Here is a 26,971-nt window from a genome sequence, read left to right as displayed (position 1 = left end):
CGGGCTGGTGGTACGTCACCGCTGATGTACAGGCATACGGGCTGGTGGTACATCACTGCTGATGTACAGGTACACTGGCTGGTGGTATGTCACTGCTGGTGTACAGGCATACGGGCTGGTGGTACGTCACCGCTGATGTACAGGTACACTGGCTGGTGGTACGTCACTGCTGGTGTACAGGCACACGGGCTGGTGGTACGTCACTGCTGGTGTACAGGCACACGGGCTGGTGGTATGTCACCGCTGGTGTACAGGCACATGGGCTGGTGGTATGTCACTGCTGGTGTACAGGCTGGTGGTATGTCACTGCTGGTGTACAGGCACACAGGCTGGTTGTATGTCACTGCTGGTGTACAGGCACACGGGCTGGTGGTATGTTACTGCTGGTGTACAGGGACACTGGGTGATAGTACGTCACTGCTGGTGTACAGGCACACGGGCTGGTGGTATGTCACCGCTGGTGTACAGGCATACGGGCTGGTGGTACGTCACCGCTGATGTACAGGTACACTGGCTGGTGGTACGTCACTGCTGGGGTACAGGCACACGGGCTGGTGGTATGTCACTGCTGGTGTAGAGGCACACGGGCTGGTGGTACGTCACTGCTGATGTACAGGCACACGGGCTGGTGGTACGTCACTGCTGGTGTACAGGCATACGGGCTGGTGGTACGTCACCGCTGATGTACAGGCATACGGGCTGGTGGTACGTCACTGCTGATGTACAGGTACACTGGCTGGTGGTATGTCACTGCTGGTGTACAGGCATACGGGCTGGTGGTACGTCACCGCTGATGTACAGGTACACTGGCTGGTGGTACGTCACTGCTGGTGTACAGGCACACGGGCTGGTGGTACGTCACTGCTGGTGTACAGGCACACGGGCTGGTGGTATGTCACCGCTGGTGTACAGGCATACGGGCTGGTGGTACGTCACCGCTGATGTACAGGTACACTGGCTGGTGGTACGTCACTGCTGGTGTACAGGCACACGGGCTGGTGGTATGTCACTGCTGGTGTAGAGGCACACGGGCTGGTGGTACGTCACTGCTGATGTACAGGCACACGGGCTGGTGGTACGTCACTGCTGATGTACAGGTACACTGGGTGATAGTACGTCACTGCAATAGTACATCACTGCTGGTGTACAGGCATACGGGCTGGTGGTACGTCACTGCTGGTGTACAGGCATACGGGCTGGTGGTACCTCACCGCTGGTGTACAGGCACACGGGCTGGTGGTATGTCACTGCTGGTGTACGGGCTGGTGGTATGTCACTGCTGGTGTACAGGCACACGGGCTGGTGGTACCTCACCGCTGGTGTACAGGCACACGGGCTGGTGGTATGTCACTGCTGGTGTACGGGCTGGTGGTATGTCACTGCTGGTGTACAGGCACACGGGCTGGTGGTATGTCACTGCTGGTGTACAGGCACACGGGCTGGTGGTATGTCACTGCTGGTGTACAGGCACACGGGCTGGTGGTATGTCACTGCTGGTGTACAGGCACACGGGCTGGTGGTATGTCACTGCTGGTGTACAGGCACACGGGCTGGTGGTATGTCACTGCTGGTGTACAGGCACACTGGCTGGTGGTATGTCACTGCTGGTGTACAGGCTGGTGGTATGTCACTGCTGGTGTACAGGCACACGGGCTGGAGGTATGTCACTGCTGGTGTACAGGCACACGGGCTGGTGGTATGTCACTGCTGGTGTACAGGCTGGTGGTATGTCACTGCTGGTGTACAGGCACACGGGCTGGTGGTATGTCACTGCTGGCGTACAGGCTGGTGGTATGTCACTGCTGGTGTACAGGCGCAAGGGCTGGTGGTATGTCACCGCTGGTGTACAGGCACACGGGCTGGTGGTATGTCACCGCTGGTGTACAGCACATGGGCTGGTGGTATGTCACTGCTGGTGTACAGGCTGGTGGTATGTCACTGCTGGTGTACAGGCACACAGGCTGGTTGTATGTCACTGCTGGTGTACAGGCACACGGGCTGGTGGTATGTTACTGCTGGTGTACAGGCATACTGGGTGATAGCACATCACTGCTGGTGTACAGGCATACGGGCTGGTGGTACGTCACCGCTGATGTACAGGCATACGGGCTGGTGGTACATCACTGCTGATGTACAGGTACACTGGCTGGTGGTATGTCACTGCTGGTGTACAGGCATACGGGCTGGTGGTACGTCACCGCTGATGTACAGGTACACTGGCTGGTGGTACGTCACTGCTGGTGTACAGGCACACGGGCTGGTGGTACGTCACTGCTGGTGTACAGGCACACGGGCTGGTGGTATGTCACCGCTGGTGTACAGGCTGGTGGTATGTCACTGCTGGTGTACAGGCTGGTGGTATGTCACTGCTGGTGTACAGGCACACAGGCTGGTTGTATGTCACTGCTGGTGTACAGGCACACGGGCTGGTGGTATGTTACTGCTGGTGTACAGGGACACTGGGTGATAGTACGTCACTGCTGGTGTACAGGCACACGGGCTGGTGGTATGTCACCGCTGGTGTACAGGCATACGGGCTGGTGGTACGTCACCGCTGATGTACAGGTACACTGGCTGGTGGTACGTCACTGCTGGTGTACAGGCACACGGGTTGGTGGTATGTCACTGCTGGTGTAGAGGCACACGGGCTGGTGGTACGTCACTGCTGATGTACAGGCACACGGGCTGGTGGTACGTCACTGCTGATGTACAGGTACACTGGGTGATAGTACGTCACTGCAATAGTACATCACTGCTGGTGTACAGGCATACGGGCTGGTGGTACGTCACTGCTGGTGTACAGGCATACGGGCTGGTGGTACCTCACCGCTGGTGTACAGACACACGGGCTGGTGGTATGTCACTGCTGCTTAGTTTGACAAGCAAAAAGGTTGACATGCCAAAAGTCAACATGGGGTTTCCCACTGGTTTTTTACCCAAATGTCGACACATTCGACATGGACACAGTTTGAAGTGGACCGCAAACTCCTCGCTTCGTTCGTACTGCTTCGGGCACGGTGCCTCGCTGTGCTCGGCACACTATTTTATTCTCACACCACGCCCTAGTGGATAGTAGGGCATGAAATACCGCCTGTCGGCTCAAAGAACAGTGGAGAACTCAATGTCGACCATTTGGCATGTCGTACTAATGGTTGTCTATCTTTTTGCTGCAGACAAATAGTCCGGATACCGGTGGTACGTCACTGCTGGTGTACAGGCACACTGGGTGATAGCATTGAATAGATCACCAGCAGTAACATACTATCTTCTTGGAGTAGCCGTTAATCCACCTGATTTTGAAAGGTTTTGGCTTTGTTTCCGTCAATCTCAATCGGACATAAAAAGAGGGTGGATTGATGCAGGGAGGATGGGGCTAGGTTAGCAGCAACAGATGCCTGCACCCAGGATAAACTGTCCATACTTTTGTAATCACGTATATTATCTGGACGTTACGGAACCCTTATACATAGAACATTATTTCTACCTTTATTTTTTCTCTGTGCGATGAATTGTTACAAGAGATATGTTTAACACAAACCATAAAAGATATGGTTTCAATACAAAGAAACTACGATTGCCCCAAAACCAAAAGTCTACTTTCTCTTTTTGTGTAACTCGTTATCAGATCTACCAGAGAACTGAGGGTCACCAATCCGGTGCAGCCATTAATACTAGATCGGTGTACCGTACGTCCTGTTAGTGTCTCACCTCAACAGCCAGCACGCCGATCGCCAACGCTCCTGCCACATACACATACGGTTCCAAAGAATTGAGTATTGTTGCATAACATCCCTAGGCAGACAGAGATATGACAGGTCAGTTCACAGAAAGAGGAGCAGCAGAACACGAGGACATGCGCTGACACTAGAGGGAGGAATATTCAGGGGAAATTTGAGGAAAAATTACTTCACAGAAAGAGTAGTAGATAAGGGAAATAGCCTCCCATCAGAGGTGGTAGATGCAAATACAGTAGTACAATTTAACCCCTTCAGTGGCACTCCTGAGAATTTTCCAGGTTATGCTCCAGTGCGCAGACTGTCAAACCTGGAAAAATGTCGAGAGTGCCACTGCCTGCGCTCCCTCGCTGAGCAGAGTGCTATGATCCGATTCAGTGGCTGCTACCCCAGCACAGATTGATGGGTCGGGCAGCGGCTGAAAGGCTGCCTGGACCCGGGGTTGCAGTGCTGTTTTTTTTTTCTAGGGAGCGCTGCCCAAAAACACCACTGAAGGGGATAAACATGCTTGGGATAGACATATTGATATCCTTACAAATAAATAAGGATCAAATATGGTTTGAGGTAACATGTTTAAAAAATGGGCAGACTAGATGGGCCAAGTGGTTCTTATCTGCCGTCACTCTGTGTTTCTATGTTCTGCAGCTGTTCATATATAATGGGAGACCATACTAAGGACACTGGACCATTGCTGTGCTCTGCCACCTACTGGTTTATAAAATGAACTACAGCTCACACCTTGAGGACAATAATCAACCAAAACCCTTCTGTTAGAGATTAGGGGTGGATGACAAGCATGAACAATTGGAGCAGTTACCATAGCAACCAATCAGCTTATAACTATTATCTTATATGATGAACTTGATAAATGTGTCCTGAAAGGTGATTGGTTTACTATGGGCAACTTCTACACTCCTTTCACTGCTTGATACATCAAAGCAATTGTTAAATCGTAGAATTACCCTACATTAGTATGACAGTCTGTGGTAATCTATGGTCCCAATGAGGAGAGTGCAACCTCCTACCACCAGGTCCATGGTCCCTGCCTGTCTAATCACTGTGTGCGCAGGTCTCACCTTTACCTGTCTGTTCACCTCTGTTCCCATCATACACTCAGTGAGGCTGAGGTCCTGGTGCAGAACGCTCCTCCTGCAGCACGCCTCCGGAACCACATGCGTCCTAAATTGCAAAGTGTCTCCGAAATCGTCCGGCCCGTTCACTCCGCAGCACTCAAACTGCAAGACAGGGATTGTGAGAAGCTGCAGGAATAGGAGGATTGCTGAGCTCCCATTGAGCCCAGACATACACACTGCGCCCCCCCCCCCCCCCGGGCACAGACATACACACTGCGGCCCCCCCGCCCGGGCACAGACATACACACACACTGCGGCCCCCCCCCCGCCCGGGCACAGACATACACACTGCGGCCCGGGCACAGACATACACACTGCGGCCCGCCGCCCGGGCACAGACTTACACACTGCGGCCCGGGCACAGACATACACACTGCGGCCCGCCGCCCGGGCACAGACATACACACTGCGGCCCCAGGCACAGACATACACACTGCAGCCCCCCCGCCGGGCCCAGACATACACACTGCAGCCCCCCCCCCCCCCCCCCCCCCCCTGCTGGGCCCAGACATACACACTGCAGCCCCCCCCCCGCTGGGCCCAGACATACACACTGCAGCCCCCTGCTGGGCACAGACATACACACTGCAGCCCCCCCCCCCGCCCAGATATACACACTGCAGCCTATATAAATCATTGTCAAACTCACTGTGGTCATTACGGAATTCCAGGTGGATGTGAAGACGTCGCTGCTGTTTCCCTGGTAATGGCGCTTCAGGTCCTTGGTGAAAGCATCTTTGGTCAGCTGTGGGTGAGAGGTAAACGTGATATAGCACCAGATTGTGCATACAGGCGCCAAAGGTTGCACAGAGATATAGCACCAAATGTGATACAGCACAGATTGCTCCTGGGAGTTGTTCTATACCGGATGTAGGCCCAGCTGCCTGTTATACTAATGGTTAGAAGCAGTCTACTATTTAACAGTGCGTTTCTGCAGACAGCCAATGGGAGTGTGGGACAGGGCAATGAGTGCATCAGCCCATAGCACAGGCGGACAGCAGCTTCAAACACAGGAATGGTGTGGAGACAGGGCAAGAGATGGGCTGCATATTTATTGGCTCATAACTGTCATTTTTTTTTTCAATCACTGTAACATGACAGTTCGGAGCTGACTCCATTTTATCACTTTTCAAGCTTAAGTACATCTGGCCCGAGGCCTTTTCTGGCCGCACAGTATATAAATGCCATGTGTGCCCTCCAGTACTACTCAGGGTGTATAATGATGTGGGCACACAGGTATGAATGACAGCGGTACGCCCAGCCCTGTACGTACTAGACACCGGACACCATTGTGACACTTACATTCTCCCGGAAGAGGAACGCCAAAATAGCAGCGGACAGCTCTGCCAGGAATATCACCAGGATAAACATGAAGAACTGAAAGAGAAAACACAACATATCCATCAGCAATAACTATGCAGGTGCCCGCTGTATCCGTGCAGGGGCCCGCTGTACCCGTACATAGCAGGTTAGTCTCATGCCCTGTATACATTCTGCTGCAGGCACGGTGTTACATACAGTGCCATGAGGAAGATGGACAACTTCCCTGGCAGGATGGAGACGTAGATCGTTCTGTTACCCCTGCACGGTAATGTGTTTAGGTGGTTCCCAAACTTTTTGGAATCAGTGTCAGAATTTGTTTCACGGTACCCGGCCACCCGGCCACCCAGGCCAAAAGTTTCAAGAGAAACAAAGAATTACAATTTACTTAGCGTAATATTTTTCTATCTCATCCATTACATTGACCATAATTAATTTGAATTGTTCTCGGACCACAAATCCAATGTACCACCTACTAGTGCCACGACCCCCAGTATGGGAACCACTGCCATAGGCAGTTTTGTGTGAAGCCAAACTGTTCACAGGTCAGATTTCCATGACTCAACACATTTGGATGATTCCATTTAAGTCCCATATTAGAGGTTTACAAGAACTATTCCTGATATCATTGTGCAGGCAGCTGGTAAATGCTGAATGTAGACCACAGCTGTATGACCCCAGGGCACAGGATGGTGACAGCAAAGCCTTTGTACATAGTCCCAGCGAGACACTGTTGTGGCCTGTGCAGGAACTATTTACTGATGGACAAACAGCTGCCGGGACCCGGTGGTGCGCAGGAGTGTGGACTACATACATGCTCAGCGCTAGAGGTGCACCGGAGTGTGGACTACATACATGCTCAGCGCTAGAGGTGCGCAGGAGTGTGGACTACATACATGCTCAGAGCTAGAGGTGCGCAGGAGCGTGGACTACACACACGCTCAGCGCTAGAGGTGCGCAGGAGCGTGGACTACACACACGCTCAGCGCTAGAGGTGCGCAGGAGTGGGGACTACATACATGCTCAGCACTAGAGGTGCACCGGAGCGTGGACTACATACATGCTTAGCGCTAGAGGTGCGCAGGAGCGTGGACTACATACATGCTCAGCGCTAGAGGTGCTCAGGAGTGTGGACTACATACATGCTCAGCGCTAGAGGTGCACCGGAGTGTGGACTACATACATGCTCAGCGCTAGAGGTGCACCGGAGTGTGGACTACATACATGCTCAGCGCTAGAGGTGCACCGGAGTGTGGACTACATACATGCTCAGCGCTAAAGGTGCGCAGGAGTGTGGACTACATACACGCTCAGCGCTAGAGGTGCACCGGAGTGTGGACTACATACACGCTCAGCGCTAGAGGTGCGCAGGAGTGTGGACTACACACACGCTCAGCGCTAGAGGTGCACAGGAGCGTGGACTACACACACGCTCAGCGCTAGAGGTGCGCCGGAGCGTGGACTACATACATGCTCAGCGCTAAAGGTGCACCGTTTGTGGACTACATACATGCTCGGCGCTAGAGGTGCGCAGGAGCGTGGACTACATACATGCTTAGCGCTAGAGGTGCACCGGAGTGTGGACTACATACATGCTCAGCGCTAGAGGTGCGCAGGAGCGTGGACTACATACATGCTTAGCGCTAGAGGTGCGCAGGAGCGTGGACTACATACATGCTTAGCGCTAGAGGTGCGCAGGAGCGTGGACTACACACGCTCAGCGCTAGAGGTGCGCAGGAGCGTGGACTACATACATGCTCAGCGCTAGAGGTGCGCAGGAGTGTGGATTACATACACGCTCAGCGCTAGAGGTGCGTAGGAGTGTGGACTACACACACGCTCAGCGCTAGAGGTGCGCAGGAGCGTGGACTACACACACGCTGAGCGCTAGAGGTGCGCAGGAGCGTGGACTACACACACGCTCAGCGCTAGAGGTGCGCAGGAGCGTGGACTACATACATGCTCAGCGCTAGAGGTGCACCGGAGTGTGGACTACATACATGCTTAGCGCTAGAGGTGCGCAGGAGCGTGGACTACATACACGCTCAGCGCTAGAGGTGCGCAGGTGTGTGGACTACACACACGCTCAGCGCTAGAGGTGCGCAGGTGTGTGGACTACACACACACTCAGCGCTAGAGGTGCGCAGGAGCGTGGACTACATACATGCTCAGCGCTAGAGGTGCGCAGGAGCGTGGACTACATACATGCTTAGCGCTAGAGGTGCGCAGGAGCGTGGACTACATACATGCTCAGCGCTAGAGGTGCGCAGGAGCGTGGACTACATACATGCTCAGCGCTAGAGGTGCGCAGGAGCGTGGACTACATACATGCTTAGCGCTAGAGGTGCGCAGGAGCGTGGACTACATACATGCTCAGCGCTAGAGGTGCGCAGGAGTGTGGACTACATACATGCTCAGCGCTAGAGGTGCGCAGGAGCGTGGACTACATACATGCTCAGCGCTAGAGGTGTGCTGGAGCGTGGACTACATACATGCTATGCGCAGGAGCGTGGACTACACACATGCTCAGCACTAGAGGTGCTCAGGACTGTGGACTACATACATGCTCAGCACTAGTGATGCGCAGGAGTGTGGCCTACATACATGCTATGCGCAGGAGCGTGGACTACATACATGCTCAGCGCTAGAGGTGCGCAGGAGCGTGGACTACATACATGCTTAGCGCTAGAGGTGCGCAGGAGCGTGGACTACATACATGCTCAGCGCTAGAGGTGCACCGGAGTGTGGACTGCACACACGCTCAGCGCTAGAGGTGCGCAGGAGCGTGGACTACATACATGCTTAGCGCTAGAGGTGCGCAGGAGCGTGGACTACATACATGCTCAGCGCTAGAGGTGCGCAGGAGCGTGGACTACATACATGCTCAGCGCTAGAGGTGCGCAGGAGCGTGGACTACATACATGCTCAGCGCTAGAGGTGTGCTGGAGCGTGGACTACATACATGCTATGCGCAGGAGCGTGGACTACATACATGCTCAGCACTAGTGATGCGCAGGAGTGTGGCCTACATACATGCTATGCGCAGGAGCGTGGACTACATACATGCTCAGTGCTAGAGGTGTGCTGGAGTGTGGACTACATACATGCTATGCGCAGGAGCGTGGACTACATACATGCTCAGCGCTAGAGGTGCTCAGGATTGTGGACTACATACATGCTCAGCACTAGTGATGCGCTGGAGTGTGGACTACATACATGCTATGCGCAGGAGCGTGGACTACATACATGCTCAGCGCTAGAGGTGCTCAGGATTGTGGACTACATACATGCTCAGCACTAGTGATGCGCTGGAGTGTGGACTACATACATGCTATGCGCAGGAGCGTGGACTACATACATGCTCAGCGCTAGAGATGCGCTGGAGTGTGGACTACATACATGCTCAGCGCTAGAGATGCGCTGGAGTGTGGACTACATACATGCTCAGCGCTAGAGATGCGCTGGAGTGTGGATTACATACATGCTCAGCGCTAGAGATACGCTGGAGTGTGGACTACATACATGCTCAGCGCTAGAGATGCGCTGGAGTGTGGACTACATACATGCTTAGAACTAGAGCACAATACGTACAAACAACAGAAGACACTTGTTCTCACGGATGGCTCCACAGCAGCCCAAGAAGCCGAGCAGAAACAACATGGCACCCATGGCAAGGACCAGGTAGGCACCCATGAACATCAATGGATTGGCAGCAATAATCTCCCGGAAACCAGTGGGGTCAACCATGACCCAAATCCCAAGTCCAAGCAGTAAGGTTCCACCGAGCTGGGAAGAAGAAAAGAGTTCAGGTAAAACAGAGAACATTAGAGGGGTTCAATCAGATGGGATCACCAAAACACACATGAGCACCACTGGTCACTCAGAAGGCTTCCCATCTCCCGCCATCAAGTATCACCAACAGGTCATGTTTTCTGCATTACTGTAATGAAGCAACCATTGTCCACAGAGAGAAATCACCAAAAACAGTGACCTGTTGGGGGAACCTGAGGGGTTGGGATGGGGAACCAGGGCTGACCACCTCTAGGCCCATGTCCTTTGAAGGCAACAGAAAAAAAGTTTCACACACTCCACCATTACAGTCCAGGTGTTAGGGATATCTATGATTGAGCACAGAGACTTTAGAGCTGGGGTAGCCAACCCTAGTCCTCGAGAGCTACCAACAGTGCAGGTTTTGCAGGTCTCCTCACAGAATCACAAGTGAGCTAATTAGCTCCATCTGTGGATCTTTTAAAATGTGTCAGTGATTAATGAGTGCAGCTGTGCAGCAGCTAGGTTGTCTGGAAAATGTGAACTGTTGGTAGCCCTCGAGGGCTAGGGTTGGCTACCACTGCTTTAGAGTAATTAGTACTCTAATTAGGGGGGGGGGGGGGGGGGGTACGACGACTATATTCTGGTCTATGGAAATATTTCACAATTGTTCTCTTGTACTTTATTTCTGAATTTATTTTGGCTTTCACCTATTCTTATCATGTATGTGCGGTATACTAACATGTATCGAGCAGGGACGCACAGGACAGAGCGGCCTTCGCCTATCCTTATCATGTATGTGCGGTATACTAACATGTACCGAGCAGGGCCGCACAGGACAGAGTGGCCTTCACCTATCCTTATCATGTATGTGCGGCATACTAACATGTACCGAGCAGGGCCGCACAGGACAGAGTGGCCTTCGCCTATCCTTATCATGTATGTGCGGTATACTAATATGTATCGAGCAGGGACGCACAGGACAGAGTGGCCTTCGCCTATCCTTATCATGTATGTGCGGCATACTAACATGTACCGAGCAGGGCCGCACAGGACAGAGTGGCCTTCGCCTATCCTTATCATGTATGTGCGGTATACTAACATGTATCGAGCAGGGACGCACAGGACAGAGTGGCCTTCGCCTATCCTTATCATGTATGTGCGGTATACTAACATGTATCGAGCAGGGACGCACAGGACAGAGTGGCCTTCGCCTATCCTTATCATGTATGTGCGGTATACTAACATGTACCGAGCAGGGCCGCACAGGACAGAGCAGCCTCCGCCTATCCTTATAATGTATGTGTGGCATACTAACATGTACCGAGCAGTAAGCAGTAGTGCAGGTGGAGAACTGGGGTCAGGGGTGTAGCCAGAACTTTATGGTCAGCGAGACCCCGCCCTGGCGCAGCCATGCTGACGTTCTGGCGCAGTGGAGGAAGGAAGACGTACTTACAAATATAAAGAAGTTGAAGATGAACATGAGGTATTTCACACAGCTGACGCCATCACCCTCCATGGTGCAACTTCTCCTGCAAACAGAGAGAGAGAGTCAGCCAAACGTGACCACATAGAACATGGAGACGTATCTGGCCAGAATACTTCACATGCATAATTATAGGCACTATGTACTAGGCTTTGGAGAGAGATACAGTTAAAGCCAATCATGTCAGGTTACAGGGGGTGTTTGACAGCGGCTGATTGGCTGGTACTTTATTTCTACACATGATCTACACTTATGTTGACACAGTTAAAATGTTGACAAGCAACATGACGACATTCCCCTGTTGATATTTGAATAGTGACAGGTAGTCTGTGAGATGGGAGGGACAGGCTCGGGGAGGCACAAGTAGGGGGACACTGAATACCGATTTTCTACCCACTTCAGATGAGCTCATTAGCCATGATGATTGTTGAGCAGTGCTTGAGGATGTGCTAATTGGATCACATAGGTAGTGTGCCCCGTATGAGTGATCCGTGGCGCTGGTGAGGCGGAGACCAGGATGAGTGAGGCGCAGGTTAGGGTGCTGAGAGCTGCAATCAGTATAAGTGATGTATCCGCTAATCATACATTCCCAATAAGCTGCTTATACACCGACCCCTCTAGTGCTCACATCACTATTCAATCAGGGTCACTATGAAGTGGGAAAGGGTCAATCAGGGCCCAGCATAATGTTTCCCCCTCAGAGGCTCCTTACAGCAGAGATATTCAACATGCGGCACCCCAGCTGTTTTGGCACTACACACCCCAGCATGACCTGCTACAATACTGCTGTTAGGGCACGTTATACGAGGTATATTGTGCACCTAATTGTTATAATAATTTAACATCAACGTAACATTTAATTTAATTCATTTGCATCACTTTGTACAGTTCCGGTTTGTCTCAACACGTCATTCAATTCTCCATCCGCATGTGATGCACAGCAGCTCTCTCTCAGCTCGTCATTCAATTCTCCATCCGCATGTGATGCACAGCAGCTCACTCTCAGCTCGTCATTCAATTCTCCATCCACATGTGATGCACAGCAGCTCACTCTCAGCTCGTCATTCAATTCTCCATCCACATGTGATGCACAGCAGTTCACTCTCAGCCTGTCATTCAATTCTGCATCCACATGTGATGCACAGCTGCTCACTCTCAGCCTGTCATTCAATTCTGCATTCACATGTGATGCACAGCAGCTCACTCTCAGCTCGTCATTCAATTCTCCATCCACATGTGATGCACAGCAGCTCACTCTCAGCCTGTCATTCAATTCACCTTCCACATGTGATCAACAGCAGCTCACCTTTAGCTCGGAAATAAATTATCCTTCCACATGTGATGCACAGCAGCAGCTCACCTTCAGCCCATCATTCAATTCTCCATCCGTATGTGATCAACAGCAGCTCACCCTCAGCTCGGCAATCAATTATCCTTCCACATGAAATGCACAGCAGCTCACTGTCAGCTCGTCATTCAATTCTCCATTCGTATGTGATGCACAGCAGCTCACTCTCAGCCCGTCATTCAATTCAGATCAACAGCAGCTCACCTTCAGCTCGGAAATCAATTATCGTTCCACATGTGATGCACAGCAGCCCGTCATTCAATTATCCTTCCACGTGTGATGCACAGCAGCAGCTCACCCTCAGCCCATCATTCATTCTCCCTCCACATATGATGCACAGCATGTTGGGGGAGGGGTGCACTATGCAATGCATTATTGGTGTGATACCTCCCACCACGGCAGATGGTCGGTAGCAGGCAATAAAGCTAACACGCACTCACGTTGGGGATTATCCCTCAACCTCTCGCTTTGTTCTGCCACGTGGGTGTGAACCAGTGCCGCGGGGGTGTGAACCAGTGCCGCGGGGGTTTGAAATGGCAACATCTTAGCCCCTTCCGCCCTGACCCCTTCCACTACGGATGTGAGTGCACTGACCCTTTCAAACTTGGCCCAACATTGCCCTCCTACCACCACCACCCATGTACCTTAAGAGGTACTACAGCCAAGTGCCCTGATAACATAGAACAGCAGCTCGCATGCTTACCTAATACATGAAACTATGGGAATTTTGCCTATTTTTATTTGTTAGATGAATTCTGTTTTTGCGTGGAGGAGATGGCAAGGAAGCCAGACATAACGGGAGAACGCAGCCGCTAGAAATATTAATGCAGCCGCTGAACAGATTTCTTTATTACAGAACAAATCCAAATACATTTCTTGTTTTTGCTAAGCCTCTGGCAACGTTCCCCCGTACTGCTGAGCTGGAAGCACTTGCACAGAGCGGATCCCGCAGATCCCCATCTGCCAAGTCCTCGGAACACAAGACTGAGCGCCATTAGCGGCGAGCGGCGGCCTACGCAACACAGAGAGAAAATATCCAATTACTGGGAAAGTCAATAAAATACTCTTCCATTAAATAAACAATGCACTAACCCAGCAGCCGGCCGGCCGTACTTAGGCTAATTACCGCTGGCTACCATTAGCATTAATGAAAAGCTTTTAGCCCCGAAGGCTGGGAGAGTACATTACCTTAGTGAGTTACGCGGCTGCGTGCGGCTCGGCCTGGCTGGTTATGTGCGTCAGGGAGAGGCATGAGCAGGTTGTAGTGCACATTATAGAACTCAGTCAGTGGGGCGGGAAGGGTTATTACTGACAGACCTGCGGCGTGTGCATGGCACAGTGACACAGGGACATTAATCCGTAACGGGGAGCTTATCCACACACAGACATTAATACACACTACTCACACATAAATACACACACACACACAAATACATACATATTCACAAACTCACACAGACGAGTGCTCTGACATTATCAACACCACCGATATTCAACAGTTCACGACTCAATAGTATATGAGATATATATATATATATATATATATATATATATGCACACACACACATACAAGACCTGGGGGGGAAACAGCACTCACCAGACGTTTTCAATGTAGTCGTCAGGGTTAATATCCCAATCCATTTATTCACATAGAAAGCCTGCCGACGTTTCGGTCCCAACAGGTATGGGTCCGTCCCGGTTACCTACCCCACACCTGGATGTGCTGTCTCTTGATGTTGCTACCCTGAGAATGGTCTTTAGGGACCGAAACGTTGGCAGGCTTTCTATGTGAATAAACTGATTGGGACATTATATTATGTACACATACATACATACATACATACGTACATACATACAACCCCATATAGATATAGATATATAGAATATAGGAGTGCACAAAAATTCTCACCAATGGTCTTACATGACCCGTACAATTTGAACAATGAAAGCAATGGTTTTATTAGAGTACAATGGAAATTCTGTTATTACTGTAATGCACTTACACAGTCCGATGCTGGATACACACAGAGGGGACTGCTAGAGGACAGGCCTCCATCTGAGCAAGTAGCCGTTCTTTTAGAAAATTTGGTGTAATATTAGTACACACAATTACAGCGGATTTTGAAGGTACTAACTATAACCCAAAGATTGATTTTCTGGGGGGCCACCTTCACTTAACCCCTAATATGAGAGGGATATGGTCATTAGGTCTACAAGCACTGGGTCGACATGCATTAAGGTTGACATGACTGAAGGTCCACATGGGTAAGGTCGTTAGGGTCATTAAGTCAACCCAAGCATTAGGTCGACATGGGGTTTTTCACATTTTTTTGAGCCGACATTTGCTGACAGGCAGTATTTCATGCCCTACCATCCGCTATGGCATGGTGGGAGAATAAAATAGTGTGCCGAGCGCAGCGAGTTTCAGTGTCCATGTCGACTGTCGAAATTCGGGACAATTTTTATTTTTTTTTAAAACCCATGTCGATCTTTTGACTGTCAACCTTCCCCATGACCTAATGACCCTCTCAACCTAACCCATGTCAACCTTCAGTCATGTCGACCTTCCTGCATGTCAACCAACTTGGTGGAGACCTAATGAGCCACACCCATAGGAGACCATCATGACAGCTTTTAGGAGCTTACATTCTTTACATTGACATTACCCCTGATGTAGTCCTAACGGACGAAACGCGTTGGTTTTTCAGTTTCTTTTCTTCACATGTTACATATGAACATGGATGTTACAACTTTGGAGAATTGCTTATAAAAACTTGATGAAAATAACAGAATTTCAATTGTACTCTAATAAAACCATTGCTGTTATTGTTCAAATTGTACGTGTCATGTAAGACCATTGGTGGGAATGTCTTACACTGAGCAGGCGATCGGTGCTGTACCAGATGTATCCACCGTGTGTCAGCACCTCCTAAGCCTCACACTCTCCACTTCCTGGTCAAACAAATGTCGGTGTTAAAGAAAGGTGTGGGTTCATTATGTCGACAATGTCATCACCCAAAGGCCAACATGAACAAGGTCGTCTGTGACAAAAGGTCGACAATGAAAAAAAAGTTTTCAACTTTTTGGCGTCAACACTGACACCTGAGCATGTTGACCACCAATTAGTTACTGGCGTCTCCATGCGGCGACGCGGCGTGACAAGCTGCGCTGCACACACATTACCGTTTCCAGTCGTCATCCACATGCATAGTAAAGGATGAATAATCCCAAATCTCATATCGACCTTTTCATGTGTTGCGCGCTGCCATGACAACCTTTTTGATTGCGTGCCCGTATGATGATGACTATCCAGATCACGTTACAGAAGCACTGAGGCCTAGTGATCAGTATGAAATAAGATTCATCACTGATATGAGATATATGGATGGGGCAGATCAGAAGTGCTAGGCCAATCTAGTGTCTCCGTGGGATAGCGAAGTGTTAATTTAACGCTTTACCAAACCAGCTTGCGCTGTGTAATGCCTCACAGCACTGAGGTCATGGGTTTGATTCCCACCATGGCCCTGTGTGGGGTTTGTATATTCTCCCGTGCTTGCGTGGGTTTTCTCCGGGTACTCCGGTTTCCTCCCACATTCAAAAAAATAAACTAGTAAATTGATTGGCTCCCAAAAGAAAATTTACTCTAGAATGTCTGTGTGTGCGTACATGTGGTAGGGAATATAGATTGTACGCTCTAGTGGGGCAGGGACTGATGTGACTGTACAGCGCTGCGGAATATGTGTGCGCTATACAAATAACTGATAATAATAATCTCTGTACAGCGCTGCGGAATATGTGTGCGCTATATTAATAACTGGTAATATTCTCTGTACAGCGCTGCGGAATATGTGTGCGCTATATAAGTAACTGGTAATAATAATATTCTCTGTACAGCGCTGCGGAATATGTGTGCGCTATATAAATAAATGGTAATAATATTCTCTGTACAGCGCTGCGGAATGTGTCTGCGCTATATAATAACTGGTAATAATATTTTATGTACAGCGCTGCAGAATATGCGTGCGCTATATAAATAACTGGTAATAATATTCTCTGTACTATATTCTCTGTACAATGTTGTGGAATATGTGTGCGCTATATAAATAACTGGTAATCATATTCTCTGTACAGTGCTGCGGAACCCCCGCGATTCACACCCCCCCTCCCGCAATTTGCAGACCCCCTCCCATGATTCGCGGACCCCCCCTCCCACGATTCACGCCCCCCCCCTCACGCAATTCATGGCACCACCTCGCCCCCCCTCCCACGATTCACGCCCCCCCCCCCCCCTCTCGCAATTCATGGCACCACCTAACCCCCCGCGCGATTCACGGACCCCCGCGCCACCCCCCCCCCCTGCACCCCTCCCTTGATTCACGGCACACACCCCCCCGCACCCCTCCCATGATTCACGAACCCCCCTCCCACAATTCACTGACCCAGAGAAACCCCCCTCCCGCAATTTGCGGATCCACCTTCCCGCGATTCAAGCCCCCCCGCACCCCCTCCCCCGATTTGAGGACCCCCTTCCGCTAATCGCGGATCCCCGCACACCCCCCCTCCTCCCGCAATTTGCAGACCCCCTTCCGGCAATTCCACCCCCCAGCGGACCCCCGCGACCCCGCTTCCGCATTTCACGAACCGCTACAAGCAGGTGCCGCCCCTAGGTGAGAAATTCGCCCCTGGCCGCCGCGCTGCTGGTTCCTCCACTGCCAGAAGTGTCCCCACGGTTCTCTGCACCAGCATCACAACTTTTATCAATGTCTTGCCCACATACCACTATTATACAGCCTCCTGCTCTCATGCACGCTCACTCCCTCCCAGTGCGAGGAGACGCTCACCCACTGCCGGGAGCTGCATACTGTCCCCCACCCTCCTCCAGTTCTAGGGATGCCCATCGACCATCAATGATTTTAAATAATCGATGGTTGAATACTTTTGCCATCAATGTGGGAGGACCAGATGGTTTCCCTACATCGATGGCAAAGGAGAACCGATCAAGTTTCAATTTTTTTTAAGGAGCCGGGACACGGAGCATAGCTCCGCCCCCCACACCTGGAAGTCCCGCCACCAAGTTCTCATTGACCCATGGCCTATTCAGTCCGATTGTAATGGATTACCATCGATAGCTACAACAATCGATGGTTATCCAAGTAATATGTTACTACTATCTATGGCAGGGTGCAAAATCGCCATCAATGCCAACCATCGATGGAGTCTGCACCAATGCCTATCCTTACTCAGCATCAGCCAAAAACCTTTACTACCCCTCATGCCTACACACCTCTATTATTGCCCTGCCTCCTGTTCTCCTGCCCCGTAACTTCCGCCAGTGGGGACCCGCTCATCCTGTGTTGCCCACATTCCCCTATCATGCTTTACCACCCAGCCTCCTGCTCTCATGCACCCAAACTCCCACCCAGTAGGAGGAGACACTGACTCAGGTCCACCATCCTGTGCTGCCACGCTGGCCCCTTACCCACTGGCAGAAGCTGCACAGTGTCCCCCACCCTCTTCTTTAGTCCCCCTTATGCCCACACACCACTATCACTACCCAGCCTCCTGTTTTCCTGTGTCGTGACCTCCGCCAGTGGGGAGCCGCTGACTCAAAAATTATAAGGAGATTTGGAGCTCGCTACATCTGTATTTGCCAGTTGTACTCCATTTGTCAATATTTGACCTCTCCTTGTCTAATTAATGACCCAACCAATATCCCAGATCCAAACAGGTCTTTTAAATAGTCCCAGAAGACTGCATGTAAGGTCAGATATCGATCTATTATGTCACAGGGGCCTGTACGCTGTCTCAACAAGTCCCAGTTGGATTTCTAAGAGCTCTATCTGCTATAAAGAGGCTCATCACGGAGGGACCATTAAAGCAAGGCTGGCCAATGAGGAGACAGCGCGGATATTGTGGAGTAAATTGCCCAGCACTCTAGAACAGCCACTCTACAATGTTACTGTTATACTGAAGCTCTCCTGTCAGAGTTTATAGCGGAGACTGAAGCACTTGTTCTCCGAGAGGAGAGTGAAGGACGCCGCTCAGAGATTTGTTTTTCTGTACGATATAAAAATAGAAGCAAATTTGTTTCCATGGAAATTTATGTAGCGCACGAAACACATCTACTGCGGTGGGCGAGTCTTAATTGTTATTGGGTAATCACAGGGCCGGAACGCTCACGAAATACTGCTGCGTAGAATGGCGCTTCAGAAAAAAATCTGCCGGGGGGGGGGGGGGGGGGTTGGAAGTTATTAAAAGTAATACAGTTATAAAGATAATAATAAACCAGAACAAAACAATACATAAGTTGATGTGAAATAAGGTTGCGAGCGTCACTGGCGAGTATAATGAAATAGTAAAAGTCTATAACTAAGCGGTGCCAGCGCTCAGGCGGATGGTTGGCCTGGTTCATTGGTACCATTAAAGTTGCGGTGCGCTTAATGCCCCTTTCCCACTGCAGGCTTTACACAGTAAAATGCTGTTTTTTTAGCCTTTTTAAACGGCTAGAGCTGCAGTGGGAAAGCTCCAGGTTGCTTTACCCGGGTAACAAATACCGGTATAAACAGTGTTTTACCCGTGTAAGAGCCGTTTTTTTTGGCAATGGGAAAGGGTTTTAAACGGTATTTAGAAATAATAATAAAGGTTAAGAACATGATTGGTGCATGTGATGTTTTTAATGACAGGCAAGGTTTACTAGAGAGTTTAAACGTGTTGCTTTGTGGTTTACACGGGTAAGTGTGAATGGGACATTTACTGCTTTTAAACGGTAATTTACCGTTTAAAAGCTGCAGTGGGAAAGGGTCTTTGTGGCTCTTACCCGGGTAAAGACCCATTTAAAAAAAAACAGGTCTTTACCCGGGTAGGCAGTGGGAAAGCAGCATTAGTCTGTTAGCAGAAGTGGTCGCATGGGGGAATCATGAGTTTGTGCGCCAATGTTTCTGGTGGTCGTGGAAAGTTACTGAACCGCGGCGCGATGGATGTTTGGAGGCTGTTTTTATGCAATGGGGTAAAAGGAACCTCCCCAATACCAGTGACACGGACAAGATAAAGTACGAGGGGGGAGTCAAAAAGAATCTGTATGCTTTTAAATACATTTTGTCCATCTCCCAACAAGCTTTCATGTTCCTTCACTAAAAAAAAGTTTTAGGCTTAGCTGCAAGCCACGGATGCACCGAGTCTCTCGAGGATTATTTCACAGGCAAAGCCATGGCTGATTTGTAAAATAAACCACTGTCACTTGTCTATCCAACAGAATCAGTTCAATGTTCTCATCAGTCGTGGACGGGCGCCCGGCTCCTTCTTCATGGCTGACACTTCTGTGACCTTCCTTGAACTTCTCTATACATTCATACATGCCAGAACACTTTTTTCATACTCTGCACAAAGTCTTCAGTAAATATCAGCACCAAACACACCCTCAGACCACACACAGATAATCACTGCACCCTGCTCTTCTTTCTTGCAATTCACAAGTGGGGCAGCCATTTTTCTTACTGTGCCGTCACAAATGAACGGATGTAACACGTTCAGACCTGCACAACAGTGACTGGGGAGACCGCAACCTAGTATATAAAACAATGATAAAAAATTGCGGCCAAAATAAGTTTAACTACTGGAGAGTGGATAGTTTTTGACTCACCCTCGTACAAGAGGCCAGTGGGCTACAAGAAGGCGTAATTCCCCAAGAGGAATACAATAGGATATTTTCCAGTGCCCCCGGGCATGCATTGGTGCAGCAGTAGTCCTGGAACTCCTATCTGCGCAAAGGATAGATCATCGGGGTAGCCGTCCTCTGCGATTATTAATGCGGTGCATGTAGATTTGTCAATACAAACGGCGCTGTGTATGCCGGATGTATTCCAATCAAAACGCAATGTGTGACACATCCCTATCTGTTGTGCACTTAGTTTTGGTTCCCTGCTGCTCCAATACAGCGGTATTCAGCCTTCCAGTGCCCCCAGCAGGACAGGTTTTCTGCATTCTTCTTGTTCTCTCAGCCCAAGTTCATTAGAACCTACACTTCCAGAACAATCCCCATTTAGCCCATTATTTCATAGCCTCCAGAGAAGAGTGCACTGCGCAGGCCATGTAGATCCAGCACCTCAGAGTCGCACATTTAGGACTGGCAGCCTCTTCCATGCTTTCGCTTTATTTTCCTTTTAAACTTGAATGTGACCTATTGTTGGTTTAACCTCTGACTCAATATTAAAAATAAAAGCATCAGGGGATGTCCTGTTCCCGCGGTGCTGGACCTTGTGGCCTCAGATGCAGGAGAGGTCTGTAAGCGCACAGAGAACAGAGGCCATGACAGCTGCGCAGTCCCCACCAGGGAACGGCATGTGTCAGCCAGATGTCACCGTCCAGCTAGGAGCCGCCACCTTGTGCAGCCTGGTGCATGGGGCCTGAGTGTCCAGCTGCACACATGGAGGTAACTGATACTGCAGGGGCTCATCCCTGAGGCTGCGGAGTCAGAGATCAGCCCCTAAGTAATAGCAGGGGGGACACATCCGAGTTAACGTGGCCCTGTATCAGCAGTACGGTACCACATGTCAGCGCATCAGGGGTACAGCAGAGGCCCAGGCATTTCCTCCAGCTGGTAACAGAAGTGCTGACAGTAGCCTGGACCCCCAGGTCAGGTTTTCAGATGCCTCTGTATAAGAACAGGTGGGCTAAATATTAGCCGACAGATATTCCACCTTCGGGAAGGTTAAAACAGGGTGCATGAGATCATTCTCTCATGCACCCTGTTTTAACCTATATCTCATAGCTTATGTTAACCATTTCCCTAGATGATTAGTGACAGGTGTGTTGGTCACTGCTCACCTTTAAAAGCATAGGGCCCCATTTATCAAGGGTGTAATGAGAAAAAAAATGAGAAAACCGGCCTTTACCCTGAAATTTAAGTATCTCACAAATGTATCAATGCCTTTATTATCAGAATATGAAGGGCACAGATAACGCATTTTTACTCTTTTCACAGTTCCTATCTTTATAATAGGAACTGCTGTCTTTTGAAATGTATCAAGTTTCAAAAGCATTTTTCTTTCGGAACTTGATCCCCGATCCCTTCGCATTGCTGAAGTGGCGTTATGCCTCCCCAGTGTCCTCTCCTCCCTCCCTTACCTGTCCCTCTGCCATTGACGGCCGCTCAGCATTAGCATCGGAGTAGTACCAACAGTGTCCCCATACAGAAGCGCTGATCTGGCAGGCTGGTCCCCGTCCCCCACTTCAGCGGCGCTAATCCAGCTGACCGGCGGGTCCCCCGGCAGGCTGGTCCCAGTCCCCCACTTCCGCGGCGCTGATCCGGCTGACCACCCATGGAGCGGGTCCCTCGCAGGCTGGTCCCTGTCCCCCACTTCAGCACTGAGGAAGTTGGTCCCTGTCCCCCACAGCATCGGTGATCCTGCAGTTTAATTGGCCTGGGGAAAAGGGGGCATGTCCAGGGGAGTGTTTTCTCTTCGCCTCTGCAGGAAGCTGATATCGCAGGAACAGCTTGTTTACGCAGCTGCTCTCCCTGCCCACCTCCCTTCATAAATCCAGGTGATGTAGCACAACATCGCAATGCGATGTTGATGCGATGTTAATCGATATTATCGCGAAAACATCACGGTTTATTGATAAATGTGCCCCATAGTCTGCTGTGAGCTTTAGACCAGATAGCATACATACAGATAGAGGTAGATGCTCAAATTAGTTCAGTAATACTACTCAGGTGCATTTAGGGTAACGGTGGTGTGGGGCCCTGGACTGGTTGGGCTGGGTGGCTTTAGTGCGGCATGCCCTTACATTCTATTAACACTTTTCCCTCACTAACACTCTCTCTCGTCTATTAGACCAGATAGCATGTCTGGAATCAAACATTAATGTGGTAGCCACTCCCCTGTTTTCATCACTATGGGAGCATGCCCAGCGTCCTGTGAGCCCCATCTCCCTCTCCTGTGAACAGACGCTGGGCGCATGTTCGCCAGTGTCCTCCCACCACCAGAGACACTGCGTCCCAGGGGTGATACATCGGACTGTCCTGCCAAGATTAGGACAGTGGGGATGTGTAAATACATCTACTGGACATGGAACGGTTTTCAGCCACATTCGATCCTGATGCGCGGCCCCGCAGCATCGAAATCAAACAGAAAAATAGACAGTGCAGGCCAGACTATATAGTACAGAGTGTTTGCCTTTCGATCCCACTCGGGCCGCCCCATGTGAACAACCCTCCCTTGTGTATGTTACGGTAGAATCTAAAGATAGGGAGAGAGGTGAAAAGACTCTCTGGAGGGAGATGTACTAAGCCTTGGAGAGAATGTATAGATATATCGTCTGTCCCCCCCTCCTGGACAGTGTGATCACCCTGGTACAGAAATGACGCCACATTCCCGATAATGAGATAATCCCGGAGTACGCTGACCGCGGCGATGCTATTCCCAGGACACCATGTTTTACAGCCCAGTCCTGCTGACAGCTATTGTATAGGGGGGGGGGGGGGGGGGGGGAAGAGTCACAGGGGGTCTCCGAGCTTCCATAAACTTTTAATGACCTGATAATCCATACTCAGAGTTGTCTTGTTTTATGCAGTTTGCTGGCCGAGTCCATCTGTCAGCTGCTAATATACAGAAACTTCATCTGTTAGAGTGCGGCTTATCTGTACCGGGATTATTATGGGACTGGCCGATATTATCTCGTCAGGTTACCGAGTATCTCGCCATCTGTGGTCAGGGTCTCCCCCGCGTCCTGTGCATGGCGGGGGTTTGTCTGGGACCTTAGGAAGGTACAACTTTATCACATTCATTACAAATCGCCGTAATGTCCCAGCGCAATTACCCTTATTCAGCGACATGGACAGTAGGGGGTTATTGTATAGGGCAATCTAACACAAGGACCTAATTCAGACCAGATCACAGGGCAAATTTGTTCTCAAAATGGGCAAAAACCATGCTGCACTGCAGGTGGGGCAGATGTAACAGGTGCAGAGAGAGTTAGATTTGGGGGGAGTTCTATTGTTTCTGTGCAGCAAAAAACCGACTGCTTTATGCTTACGCTGCAGTTTAGATTTCCGCATCAACGCACCCCACCCAAATCTAAGTCTCTCTGCGCTGGTTACATCTACCTCCCTGCAGTGCAGCATGGTTTTGCCCATTTTGAGAACAAATTTGCCCTGCGATCAGGTCTGAATTAGGCCCAATGACCCCATACACTCAAGTGGGAGAGAGAACCCCAATTCCCAAAATATTTCTGAAAACAGAACCGGCGTGTATGGAAATGAGGCGCTGGTGCAGACTTTGTTGTTTTCAGATAAAGTAGAAATCATCCATGTAACGGCGCTGCCCCGCTCACAATCCCATTTGTTCCTTACGATATAAAACCCGTCCATTAATTCAGGAGGCTTCCATAAGGTCTGGCGTTACCACGACCCGTATGACTAAACGACTGCGCCGACCTCCACCCATCATCCCGCCGTCCATAAAGTGAAGTCAGATTTTAATTAACAAGCCCGTAGCAGATGATTGTCTTCTCTCTGTGGTAATTACTAATCACGACGACTCATCTGCTTATGATGCCGGGGCGTCCTCCGTGCACTCATGCGATCCGCACACCATTAAACCCTGGGGATGGAGAGCCGGTCACTCAGTAGCCTGTGTTTGATGGGGTTAGTGGCGGCAACACAAGCCATTAAAATAACGAGCGGCTTATTGTCGTTTTGGCCGCAGACCAACATTTTCAGGCAACGGCGATGAGAAAATCAAACAAACATTGTGTTAGTTATGGCGGAGCTTTTACCGGCCCCTGACCCTTCTGTCAGGGGCCTAGATATAGATATAGATAGATAGATAGATAGATAGATAGATAGATAGAGAACACATATATTTCAAAACTCAGCCACAGAAGCGATTTTGATAGCTTTCCATTAATTGATTTAGGGGGAGATTCTCTAAAAATCGCAGCTCAGCTCCGCCCCCTTCGCATTCATAAGCAATCTTTTCTTGCGTTAAGAGCTGTCCTTTGCGATACCCCATGGGGACCCGGCGGCTCTCCCCTCCCTCCCTTACCCGGCGCTGCTGCTGCGCCGGGCTCTCCTCCTCCCTGCACCCGGAAGAGGATTTTAGTGCAGGGAGGAGGAGGAGGTCACAGGTCCGGGCAGCACAGCTCTGTGCTGCCTGGACACAGGTAAGGGGGGGGTTGATGCGGGGCGGCGGGGTCCGTGCGGGGCGGCGGTAGGTCGGTACGGGGCGGCGGTGGGTTTGCGTTAGAAGCCCATAGGCTTCTATGGGGCATTGCCTGAATTTTCTGGCGATGCCCCCCGCTTAGAGCATCCCAAAATGCGGTAAAAACCCCGATAACGGGGTTGCTTAGAGAATCTCCCCCTTAAACTGGCAGTGGTGGAGAGGTGCCCCTTGAGAGCAGGAGCCCAGCGCCAGATGACTCCATTGCCTCCCAGAGTTCTGCTTCTGTCTCGTCCTGTATACATGTGCGTCTATTAATACACAGCAGCGCTATACATTGCCCGACTACAGGGGGGGGGTTCGGGTAAATGTGTTCTATGAAATAATGGAATGTTTCTTGGCATCACCACATAATACATCAGCACGTAGCATCTCACACATGGGAGAGTCTTGTTGTTTTCCTGCACGGCACTTCTCAATTTAAGGGTGGGATGTACTAACAGGAGAATGCGATCCAACCTGAATAACCCCCACTGTCTGCATTTCCCACCACAGTGCGATGCGTTCCTTGCAGAGGTTACACCAGCAGTTACCTATGAGCTTCTTACATATGTGATTACTGCAGACGAGGTGGTACATCCCACGCCGCCAATCACGCCAACCTGCCACTCACAATCCTGCCATGTAATGGGGAAATGATTTCCATGTAGCTGGGAACATGGATTAGGTCAGCTGTTGACTCCTAATGCCCAGCCCACCTGGATAACAAGCAAACTGGCACACGGAACTACAGTAATGCCCAGGACTGACCGACCTGATGCATTATCCTGCGCCAGCTTCCTCGCAGCACCCAGGGGAGAAGTGGGCATCGGGGCAATTGATAAATGATAAGTTAGGAGCTGGTTTGTTGCCAATGGTCCTCTATAGACAGTTTGAAGCATCTGTGGCGATACCATTCACCACAGAGAGAATGCTTATCTAGCGGCAGTACTCCCAACGCATGTACAAAGCGGCTTCAAAATGTGCGAATTCGTAGTGTGATCACCTGACCAGGGGGAACCAATCACTAGTGGAGTGGTGGGTTGGTGTGGCTCCCTCATTTTATTTTGGACCTCCCCAGTGGAGCCACCATTGGTCACCACTACCAGTATTTTTTTGCCGAGTGCTGAAACTTGTTGTTCCACATACAGTACTTTCCATAGCTGCTGCACACTTACCTATGCTGTATGTACTCAGATAATGCTGAGACTTCTAGTTCCACAGCCTCAGACACATACACATAAGTTTCAGCTGCCTTGTGCCCCCGGAAGCCTGAATCTGATTGGTCAAGGAACAATGGTGCCAGCAGAAGGTGAAGCGGAGATGGGCAGCCGGATACAGTGAATGTACCTGACAAGTGCTCTCAGCAGCTGCCGCCGCGGTCTCTGCTCTGTGTCAGGGATTCTACGTGTTGCTATAGTAATGGTCAGAAGGACGCATTACTCAAATCCCTGTTTATTGAGGTTCTCTGCAGCCGCCCTACAAGCGTTAACACATTCAGAACATCTTGGAGAGCAGAGAACAATGCAGCCGATGCCCAACTCTATGGGGGGGGGGGGGGGGGAGTGAAACACAGCAGAGTGCAGGATGGGGGGGGGGGGGCTGTGTAACAGCAGCGTGCAGTATGGGAGGGCTGTGTAACAGCAGCGTGCAGGATGGGGGGGGCATGTAACACAGCAGCGTGCAGGATGGGGGGGCTGTGTAACAGGAGCGTGCAGGATGGGGGGGGCATGTAACACAGCAGCGTGCAGGATGGGGGGGGAATGTGTAACAGCAGCGTGCAGGATGGGGGGGATGTGTAACACAGCAGCGTGCAGGATGGGGGGGACGTGTAACACAGCAGCGTGCAGGATGGGGGGGACGTGTAACACAGCAGCGTGCAGGATGGGGGGGACGTGTAACAGCAGCGTGCAGGATGGGGGGGACGTGTAACACAGCAGCGTGCAGGATAGGGGGGACGTGTAACACAGCAGCGTGCAGGATGG

The 26,971-nt window shown here is 50.6% G+C and overlaps 1 protein-coding gene across 3 annotated transcripts in view; it reads right to left on the bottom strand.

Moving 5' to 3' along the window:
- Nucleotides 1-26,971, bottom strand: part of TSPAN18 (tetraspanin 18) — a 94,256-nt gene that overhangs the window by 9,611 nt on the left and 57,674 nt on the right. For 2 of the 3 annotated variants that reach the window (XM_083163687.1, XM_083163686.1), the window contains exons 3-8: nt 11,412-11,487; nt 9,779-9,973; nt 6,170-6,244; nt 5,517-5,612; nt 4,811-4,969; nt 3,709-3,792 (exon numbers count right to left, since the gene is read on the bottom strand). In XM_083163687.1, coding sequence (XP_083019813.1) covers nt 3,709-3,792; nt 4,811-4,969; nt 5,517-5,612; nt 6,170-6,244; nt 9,779-9,973; nt 11,412-11,474 — 672 coding nt within the window. In that variant the 5' untranslated portion in view covers nt 11,475-11,487. The remainder of the gene's footprint in view (nt 1-3,708; nt 3,793-4,810; nt 4,970-5,516; nt 5,613-6,169; nt 6,245-9,778; nt 9,974-11,411; nt 11,488-26,971) is intronic. The other variant, XM_083163688.1, reaches the window with a different exon arrangement.

Source organism: Crinia signifera, chromosome 11, assembly GCF_055691185.1.
Source record: "Crinia signifera chromosome 11, ASM5569118v1, whole genome shotgun sequence".
NCBI lineage: Eukaryota > Metazoa > Chordata > Amphibia > Anura > Myobatrachidae > Crinia > Crinia signifera.
The sequence above is the reverse complement of the archived record's forward strand: the minus strand, read 5'-3'. Positions and strand labels throughout refer to the sequence as shown.